Source organism: Gobio gobio (assembly GCF_949357685.1).
Source record: "Gobio gobio genome assembly, chromosome: 22".
NCBI classification, from domain to species: Eukaryota; Metazoa; Chordata; class Actinopteri; order Cypriniformes; family Gobionidae; genus Gobio; species Gobio gobio.
The window spans coordinates 43559738-43570854 of NC_137118.1; the positions used below are offsets into that span (position 1 = coordinate 43559738).

General features: G+C 39.7%; 1 protein-coding gene across 2 annotated transcripts in view; it reads left to right on the forward strand.

Annotated features, from left to right (window-relative positions):
• The first annotated feature begins 1416 nt into the window (after positions 1-1416).
• ykt6 (YKT6 v-SNARE homolog) overlaps positions 1417-11117 on the forward strand; it is a 14287-nt gene continuing 4586 nt past the window's right edge. Inside the window, exons 1-4 of one of the 2 annotated variants that reach the window (XM_079805113.1) lie at positions 1417-1519; positions 1676-1725; positions 2372-2493; positions 10200-10282. In XM_079805113.1, coding sequence (XP_079661239.1) covers positions 2390-2493; positions 10200-10282 — 187 coding nt within the window. In that variant the 5' untranslated portion in view covers positions 1417-1519; positions 1676-1725; positions 2372-2389. Of the gene's footprint in view, positions 1585-1675; positions 1726-2371; positions 2494-10199; positions 10283-11117 lie in introns of both variants that reach the window. The other variant, XM_079805112.1, reaches the window with a different exon arrangement.

Below are 11117 nucleotides of genomic sequence, written 5' to 3' on the forward strand. Positions count from 1 at the left end.
TATTGTAATTTTCATGTTATGTATAATGTAAGTCAAAATACAATTTTATGTACATTAGATGTAGCCTATATAAAGTCACCATCATGCACTTAAAGACTAGACTGGGTAAAACCAGCCTGATCTGCCGGCGATTTGATTTCGCCCTAAAAACCTGGACATTCATTTCTACTGCTTCTGTTACACTTTTGCGGGAACCAATCACAAACGGGCTTATCCACCTGGCGCTCTATTGGCGAGTTTAACACAATGATGGATAGAGAAGCGATAGGTCGTTGCCTGTTGATCACGCCTCTTGTGGTCTGATTGGTTGAAGGACCATCCAAATGCATAGAGAGTCATTTGAATTATGCTCGTTGATCACACCTCTTGTGCAGTAGAAAATACAGAGCAGACTCCCCAGACCAATGTTCAATCTTAAATTGAGCTTGGTCTGGTGATAGCCAGACAACCTAAAGACCCTATGATATCACGTTTTTTGGCTTTTAGTTTTAATATGTTAATCTTACTGTTATCTATAAGCTAGTGCGCTCCAAAACAATTACAAAATTCAGATTTAGAAGATATAATCCTTCAAAACGTACAGTCACACTGTAAGTTGATGAGTTGATTTATCTGCGTTTTAATATGGTATTGTTCATTGAGATTTTTAGATGGATACAGAGGCTTTTTAGGTCAGGTAGAATCTGTGATCTCTGATCTGGTTTGTCCGCTGGCTTTCATGGCTGCAATACTATGTGTTTCCCGCCAACTGGCAACCTGTGGTGTCAAAATACTATTGGATAAACTGGCGGCGTGCGGTATCACACAGACCAAAACAAAAACAGACATTCTGACACTGAACACACATTTCAAAGTAGAATACTTGTATGTAGCATTGTTTTCTGAGAAACAAGTAGGTGAATTTAGCATGTTTTATACATATCTGCAAGCATATTATGGTATCTTTATGCTTTAGTAAAGTGAAAAACGTACATACAGCACCTTTAATGAAGACATGTACATCGAGGTTAATTTAGCACTGTTTAAATAATAAGTCCTTTGTGATAAAATCATGTACTAAATATAAAATTAGTAATTGGTATTATATAATGCTAAAATGGTTGAGGGGCTAGTTTGTAGACAATCAGACTAGGCAACAGGCTAGAACCAGATTTAATTTTTAGCACTGTATAAAAACAAAACAAAATATTCTACAAATTCTGGAGGTTTATTATGACTTTAATTTGCCCATGGAACCTGGAATGGGTGTGGATTAAGTGCATTTGTGGGACTATATATCATATCTATGTCAGCTTTCATTTTCACAAATAAGGACGAGACACTTTTATTTTGTGTTGCGTACGTCAGCTGTTGATGAGGGACTTTTATTTGTCCATGTCCGCTTGCATAAATACGGACCTGAGACTTTTATTATGTGCACGTCAGTTTATATGGGCGTGTATGAGGGTCTTTTATTTTGAAATGCCGCTTTCTGCCAGCTAGCAAGTTTCTGAGGGGGGAAAAAAATCATCGGATAGTTGTGAGCTGATTAAATACCTTCTGTAAACCTGGATGCCGGTGACATTATAATTCATAATACAAATAGTAACGTAATTATTTTCATTTCCATAATAGCACGCCAGAGACACCGCTGTCAGTTTTGACAAATAAATAAAAGTCATTCTGATCTGTTTAGATGAGCTGTTAGCGGATTAGCTTCAGTCTTGGCTGTTTCACACAGAGCAGGTAAGAATGACACTATGTATATATATAATGTGTCATATCACATGATCGAAACGGTTTAAGAGAGATTCAGATTAAGAAAGATTATTCTGGAGATGTGGGGGAATTTTAGTGCTAGCACGACTGCTAAGCAGCTGTTAGTCAGCAGCCTGTTGAACTGTATTGAATCATAATGAAACATCTATATAGAAACTAAAACACCCTCTTTAGAAACCTTTTGATGATCTGATCCGAGGTTTCCATGTATTTAGATCCTTTCTAGAGGCCCTGCCTACGGTAATCTGTTATAAAAGGGTGTGGTGTAGTGGTTAAAGGTCTGGGCTGGCAACTAAAAGGTTGTAGGTTCAAATCCCCATGAATCATTATGTTATTGATCATAACCAGGGGAATCTAATGGTATTTCTCTTTGGATCTCAGCTAAATGGCTCCTATATTGTCCTGTGTTTTCTGACTTTGGTATAATCGGTGCAAATCACTCGGGATAAAATTATATTATAATAAATAAAAATAGCCCTGAATTAATCAACTTCAGTGTTTATTTTTATTATTTATTTTGTTACATGATTTTATTTTAATTATTATGTATAGAAACTTAAATTATTCAAAACAATAAATAATTAAATAATAAATTTTTGCGGTGTTCTTGCAGGTCCTGCCCACAAACACCATGAAACTCTACAGTCTGAGCATCTTGTATAAAGGCTCGACGAAGTCCAACCTGCTGAAGGCGGCGTACGATCTGTCATCATTCAGTTTCTTCCAGAGATCCAGGTACAACATCTAGAAAGTCTTGTGCATACAGCGATCAGGCATAACATTATGACAGGTGAATAACACTGATGATCTCTTCATCTCCTGTTAGTGGGTGGGATATATTAGGCAGCAAGTGAACATTTTGTCCTCAGAGTTGATGTGTTAGAAGCAGGAAAAATGGGCAAGCGTCAGGATTTGAGCGAGTTTGACAAGGGCCAAATTGTGATGCTAGACGACAGAGCATCTCCAGAACTGCAGCTCTTGTGCGGTGTTCCCGGTCTGCAGTGGTCAGTCTCTATCAAAAGTGCTCCAAGGAAGGAACAGTGGAGAACCGGCGACAGGGTCATGGGCGGCCAAGGCTCATTGATGCACGTGGGGAGCGAAGGCTGACCCGTGTGGTCCGATCAAACAGACGAGCTACTGGAGCTCAAATTGCTCAAGAAGTTAATGCTGGTTCTGATATCAATTTCGATATTGATTCAATATCAATTCATATGTATATAGCCTACTGTACATATAAGGAAAAATAAGTTTGCCGTAGCACTATTTTAGCACTATTTTAAACGTTTCCTGGGTTAAATTATATGTGCTCGCATTCATTAATATTCACTTGTGTGTGCTTATATAGGCTAAGTATCATTAACAGGGGCGTAGCACAAAATCCCGGGCGCTATGCATAGGCAGTCCTGATGGGCCCCCATGTTCCATGTTAAAATATATTCCAGACTTTTGAAGGGCCCTCTCTGCCCTTGGGGCCCTGGTAATCAGTACTGGTTTTACCCCCAGTCTGACGTCCCTGATCATTAAAAATATTAAGTTATTAACGTTTTAAAATTTCACATTTAAAGAAATCTAGTGTTTGATCATATCTAAATATTTATTAAAATGCAAAACTGCAATACTTTTTTGAGCAACCGATTAGATAAATACACTAATTGTAATATAAATAATAAAAATATTAGAAGTAAAATATTTTAAGTGGTTATTAATTGATAATAATTATTGCACAAATAGTATTTAGTACCAAAAGATCTCCTCAAAATATTCAATAAATATTATTTAACTAAAATATAGAACATTTATTTTAAAGGTCCTGTTCTTCGTGATCCCATTTTTCAAACTTTAGTTAGTGTGTAATGTTGCTGTTAGAGCATAAATAATACCTGTAAAATTATAAAGCTCAAAGTTCAATGCCAAGCGAGATATTTTATTTAACAGAAGTTCCCTTTCAAAGCCTACAGCGAACGGCCGGTTTGGACTACATCCCTATACTTCCTGCTGTAATTACGTCAGTAGAACAGTTTGTCGACTAACCTCCGCCCACAAGAATACGCGAAAAAGGGGGCGTGGTGTTGTTGCTCTCCCACGTGGAGAAGAGGAAGTGTTTCGTTCGGTTGCGTTTGTAGAGTGTGTTTGTCGCCATGTCGTCGAGACGCTGTTATTTTCATCCCGGAGTCAAATCACCTTTCTTTGGCCAGGGACGCTGTACTTTGAGCACATTCATCTCCCCGTTATGGTAAGAGGCGTGACCTTTCCGGGCAACGTGCGCTAAACTGCTGTCGAATCACAACACGGGAACCGCTGGCACAATCAGAACTCGTTACGTGTTTCTGAAGGAGGGACTTCATAGAACAGGGAAATCTTTCAAGATGTTTTTAGGACAGTGAAAACAGTGTTATACAGATAAGTAAATTGTGTGAAAAATACTGTTTTTTTTACACGCGAAACATGAACACGTGTTATATTGCACACTGTAAACACAATCAAAGCTTCAAAAAAACAGGAAAAATGGGACCTTTAAAATAGTTAAGGTGTATTGTCACATTTGTGTGACCAATTAGTAAGGAATACCTGAGGGCTAAATACAAGAAACACATTCACATTAATGCTAACAATGTTGCATCTCCATCACTCTCCATTATAAAACGATCCTGTAAATGTGGTTGACGCGGTTCTGTTTACCAAAACTTGCTGCAAACATCTGTATAGTGAAGCTGTTGTGTATCCGCTTAAGCCATTCAAATGTATTGAATTTGACTCAGCGCTAGAAGTATCGAGCGCTCCATGAACCACGTGACTGCGCGCGCCGCCGGGAGATGAGAGCAGGTCGCAACTCCGTCAACGCCTCTGGCTTTAACTGTTATGCCACATTAGCGCCAAGACGCTATTGTTTGAATTTCGCATTACAACTTAAAACAATGTAAAGCTTAGACTTTGTTTAATATCAAAAGCAGGTTTGGCCATTTGGCGTGAGATTAAGTTGGGCAGAGTGAGACCGTGAGACTGAGCCTGAAAACGTGTGTCTCACGCCAAATGCGTGAGAGTTGGCAACCCTGTAGAAAGGTGTCAGAATACACAGTGTTCTCTGTTTGTTGTGTATACGCACAACCGCCGCAACGTCATAGAATGTCTCTGAACAGATTCACGCCCACTTTTAGGGGAAAATAAACTAGACTCCCATAGACTTCAATACAAAATAGTGGCACAAAACAACGTCCGTACACAGCCTGCAGGCTTGAATAACGTAAGAAATCACCAATATTAAACATGTCAAGTAATTGTATGCCTTCCTTCCTGCCAGAGTGTGAAATATGCATCCACACACTTAATTTGGTCAATTTAAAAAACATGTCCCTTTATTCTCCCACCGTCAAATTGGTGTAACAACCCCACCCAGTGGCCAGAGGTGTCTTACCTGGACATTAACACGTACCTCATCGAGTCACCGGGTAAGCCAGTGACTGATTTAACTTCGTTTTTGAATCATGAAGTACGGATGACAGTGATGCGCGGGTTGATCCAAAATGAGCGGGTGCCTGCGGTCACCCGCGGTTACCCGCGGTAACGAGTCATCCAAAATAATTTTTAATGATATTCGGGTCGCGGTCGGTCGGGTCATCCTTATTTTCCTTTTGAATGTTGAGCGTTATTAACTTTTTAATAAATACTGACGCGGGACAAAATGCCCGCTTTCCCAACACGTTGAACTGAGCAATGCCATTGTGCCATTTTAATAGGCTACTTTTAAACGCATATAGCTCAGAAAAGTCAGTTTTATGTATTTTCTGAGAGGGGGCGGGATTTTTGTTGTCAGGGGAGAGACGCACACATCGATTAGACTGGATAAACACATGCAGCATCTTAATTGTTAAGAAAATGAAACAAGATAAATGAATAAATCAATCCATTAGGAGCGCAAACTGTTCTTTTTCTGTATGCTGTATGATATAGTCTAGTGTTATGTAATAAACATGTAATTTAGTTGAAGCTTCTATTCAAAAGCAACTACATCACTCAGCTGGCATAAGAAAGTGAAACTAGCTCTTAAGGGCTTTCTCGCAGTTGACCTGCTGATGACCTTCAAGCCGGGTCGAAACATAAACATCGCGTTCATCAATAGTATGCATCTAGACAGCTGAAATGGAAAATTATGGGCCGCCTCAAGAACTGCCTGCTCTCGCCGCTGCACCTCTGAGCGCACCACGTCAGGCCTGAAACATTTTCTCAATGGCCCAATGAGCTACGATGAGCATTTATTACTTTAAAAAAATGCGGGTCAGGAAGCGGGTCGGGTACAATATTTTCTTCTTTTTTTTTTGCGGTCCGAGTTGCGGGCGGATTAGTTGAAAACGTCGGTCGGGTGCGGGTTGTTTATACATTGACCCGCACATCACTGACGGATGATGCTATCGGAAGCTAAGTCAGGCTAGTTAACTATGGCTGGACAGAAAAGTGCTCTCAGTACTCTAAATATAAAGACATAATATATACATTTAAAGATGTTTACTAGCAAAAACAAAGTAAAATCATTCACTTGTTAAACCAATTTGACGCTGGGTGAATGAAGGGACATGTTTTTAAATAGGGGTGCACCGATCCGATATTAGGATCGGATATCGGCCGCGATACTGACAAAATAGCTGGATCGGGGATCGGAAAAATGAACAGATCCACAAGCCGATCCAGGTGTTTTTTTCCGTCGCAGCAGAACCGACGTCATTCGTCAGCTTCACGTGTGTCGCTTGCTAGAAGGGAGCGAGCCAGAGAGTCGGCTGTGTGGAGGAGATATTTCACGCTTGCCACGCCAACTAGTTCGTCGCTGTTTCGAGGGTATTACTGCAAAGTCAGGGTCTTTCCTGCATTGACATTTTTTTGACGGCCAAAGCCTAATTTGATGAGTTATTGTGATTTACGAGTGATGTAGAACAGATGCTGCGCTTGTGACTGAGTGACAGAGAGACCGATCTGAGAGCTCCTCCCCCGCGCGTGCTCTCTGGGTCTTCAAAATAATCAGTGTTCGCTCTCATATTTCACATATTAATCCAAATCAAAAGCTCGGAAGACCGAAACCATGTTGCACGTGACACATTCGGACAATTTTGTCCTTGAATTATCACTGGGTGTGAATTGCGCTCAAAAAACATTGACTCTTCTCTGACCAGCTGACATAAAGCATACTTTCAATAAGCGGGAGACAAATTATATCCAGTTATGAAGTGTTTTCTGTGTGTTGACATCTTTCGCGATGTTCTAACAGACGGGATTCGCACACAACGCGTCTGCTAATGTCCGATTCGTGACCTAATGACTCCTTTGAACCGAATCATTTTAACGACTGGCCAGAACAACTGATCTGTCCAACACTGAACTCATGAACTCAGTTTATTAATTTACTCAGAACGCAACTGAAATGAGAACACAAGTGTGCTTACCCAATTTAGCAAGAGTAGGTAGTAAGAATTATTTTTAATTATCAACAGTATTTCATCTTATTTCTGTTGACAATGTGTAGTAAAATAAAAAGGCCTAGCCTACAATCATTTAATCTGGAGTGAGGTGAAACCAGAACAAAGTTGTTATTAGCTAGCTGAAAATTTTTAATAAATTGCATATGGCAGAAAATTAGACTATTTGTTAATTTGTAATGCTACTTTTTAATATTGATATGATTATATACCAAAACAATTATCTGTAGTGTAAAAAATGTTTGGTAACTGTCAGATTACTATTGTATGTTTGACCAATAGGCCTACACTGTTTTTTGTTTCTACTGCTACATTTTATTTATTTAAAGAAGTTAGATTACATTCTATTTTAGATTTGAATGCACAATTGTTTTTTAAATAAATAAGAATTCAACACCTTACATACATCTGTTATTTTGTCTTAGTTATGTTTAGTTAGTAAAGTCTGGTGCCTTTAGTCTCTTCAAGGAAGGTATAAGGTGGAAGATATACAGTTTATTATTAATTCAACAATATATCGGATCGGTATCGGGTATCGACAGATACACAAAGCCCAGGCATCGGTATCGGTATCGGGACTGAAAAAGTCGGATCGGTGCACCCCTATTTTTAAATTGACCAAATTAAGTGTGTGGATGTATCTTTCCCGCTCTTGGCAGGCAGGCTGGACATATATTTACTTGACATGTTTAATCTGAGTGATATCTTAAACGATTAGTTCACTTTCAAATAAACTTTTGCTTCTAATTTACTCACCCCCTTGTCATCCAAGATATCCATGTCTTTCTGTCTTCAGTCGAAAAGAAATGAAGATTTTTGATGAAAAGATTTCAGGATCTTTCTCCATTTAATGGAAGTCAATGGCCTCCAAACAGTTCAAGGTCCAAATGAGAGGTTCAGTACAGCTTCAAAAGGGCTTTAAACCACATCAAACGGCATCAGACGATCAATAAGGGTCTTATCTAGCGAAACGATCGGTCATTCTTTAAAAGTTTAAGTTTTATAAGCAAAAATGCGCGCTCGTGACGTCACGTAAAACACGATTACGTTGAAAAGGTCACGCTAGACGCAGGCGGAAGTACCGAGTCAGTGTTTACAAATGAGCGGAAGGAGGACCGTATCCACATATTCAAACGTCTTTGCGCCTGTGTCTAGCGTGACCTTTTCAACGTAATTGCGTTTTACGTGACGTCACGAGCGCGCATCACTGAACAGAGCAAGGCGAGCATTTGTGCTTATAAAACTTAAACTTTATTTATTTTTTTTTAAAAAGACTGATCGTTTCGCTAGATAAGACCCTTATTGATCGTCTGGTACTGTTTGATGTGGTTTAAAGCCCTTTTGAAGCTGTACTGAACCTCTCATTTGGACCTTGAACCGTTTGGAGGCTATTGACTTCCATTATATGTAGGGGTGTAACGGTTCGTGTATTCGTACCGAACGGTTCACGGGGTGAGTTCCAAATGGAATCAGTATTCCCTATTTGATCATCCCTATGTGAGCAGGACACACGTGTACCGTATGTAGCAGTTTGGAATGCACTTGGCAAAGGGAGCGGCGTAATTTCCTCATTATCTTCAGCTGGGATGTTCCGGTGACAACGCAGCACAGTGTCCGTCAGCAGATCAGGGTTGCCAGATATTCACAACAAAACACGCCCAATCGCTACTCAAAACTAGCCCAAAACAAGCCCAGTCTCATTTCAGTGGGGTTTTTTGGGTAAAAATCTCTTATGGGGGGTAAAATATATGTCTTTTTGGCAGGGTTTCCTGCTGAAATACGCATTCCCGGTGCTAAATATCACACAATTGGGGTCGCTTCAACCTGCGGACATGTATGAACTTGGCAACACTGCAGCAGATGTCGCAGTTTTATCTGCATCATTTTCTTTTTTTTAGCCTAACTGTTGCAAATAAAAATAAACATTTTTTATTTTAAAATGTTTATAAAAATATGCTTTGTAATACTGTATATAAAAAGTAATATAACTCTTAAAAATATGAATTGTATATTTATTTATGCCGGCGCTGCGTTGTCACGGGAACATCCCAGCTGAAGATAATGAGGAAATTACGCCGCTCCCTTTGCCAAGTGCATTCCAAACTGCTACATACGGCACATGCGTGTCCTGCTCACATAGGGATGATCAAATAGGGAATACTGATTCCCGTGTCCTGCTCACATAGGGATGATCAAATAGGGAATACTGATTCCATTTGGAACTCATCCCGTGAACCGTTCGGTACGAATACGCAAACCGTTACACCCCTAATTATATGGAAAGATCCTGAAATCTTTTCATCAAAAATCTTCATTTCTTTTCGACTGAAGACAGAAAGACATGGACATCTTGGATGACAAGGGGGTGAGTAAATTATAAGCAAAAGTTTATTTGAAAGTGAACTAATCCTTTAAGTTATTCAAGCCTGCCGGCTGTGTACGGACGTTGTTTTGTGCCGCTATTTTGTATGGAAGTCTATGGGAAGTCTAGCTTATTTTCCCCTAAAAAGGGGCGTTGACGAAATGAACAGTTAAGTTCCTGGATGTGCCGGTAGTCCGTATGGGGCGGCATAGCCGCAGACCAGTCAGGGTGTCCATGTTGACCCCTGTCCACCACCGAAAGAGCCAACAGTGGCACGTGAGCATCAGAACTGGACCACGGAGCAATGGAAGAAGGTGGCCTGGTCTGATGAATCACGTGGATGGCCGGGTGTGTGTGCGTCGCTTACCTGGGGAACACATGGCACCAGGTGCACTATGGGAAGAAGGCGTGGCGGCGGAGGCAGTGATGCTTTGGCCAATGTTCTGCTGAGAAACCTTGGGTCCTGCCATCCATGTGGATGTTACTTTGATATGTACCACCTTCCTAAGCCACCTACCTATTAGTCATAATGTTATGCCTGATCGGTGTAATTCACTGTATACTTAACAGTTTTAGGGTGGCAAAACTGCAACTATAAACTGTTTTTTCCCCCCCAGTGTTCAGGAGTTTATGACGTTCACCAGCGCCCTGATTGTTGAGCGTTCAGCATTAGGAAGCCGTGCGTCTGTCAAAGAGCAAGGTCAGAGAGAACATCATCATGATGAAGACTTAAATGTTTCCTCTCGGCTTGATTGCAGCTGTTGAGTTTAATTGTTGCTTGTGCCGGATGAAGGACTAGTTATTAGTTTTACTGTGTTATTAAAGCACTAAACGGATCAGCTGAGCCTCTGAGGGCCTCAGTTTATACAGAAAGCATCCCCGTATGAGAAATAAGATCACTTTAGCATACTTTTTTTTAAATTATGGAAATAATATACTTGAGTGGGAACTTAATGTAATTTTTACTCACTCAAGTAGGACTAAAGTACATCTTTATATTTAATTTCATAATTACTTCCATTTAAAAAAAAAAGGTTAACTTGCATGCAGAACGTGAAAAGCATTTATGCTAAACTCAAAATATACTTTAATGTAATTTCTTTTGAAACTTGTATGTCATGTATTTTAATATATTTGTAATCATGATGTTGCAATTTAATACATTTTAAATATACATTAAATTGTATATATCGAATACACATACAGTTAAGATTATTAGCAGGTACTTTACATGATGTTTACTATGTTAAGGCCCGTTCACACCAAGAACAATAACTATATTAGCGTCCACACCATTGGACGATATCGCTCTGTTTATTCTAAGTGCGTGCTCTTGTCTATCACTTTAAATGCACGAGCTCGTTACAGCTGGATGGATTCTGATTGGCTGTCAATGTTTTCATCGTTCATCATCACTTGGAAAAAAATTCATTCTGAAAGTGATTCCAGTGATATCGTTTCTCTGCCGTTATCGTTATAGCTGTGGTGTGAACTCTGCTATTCTTTAATACTGAGAACGATTTTAAGAAGTTTAT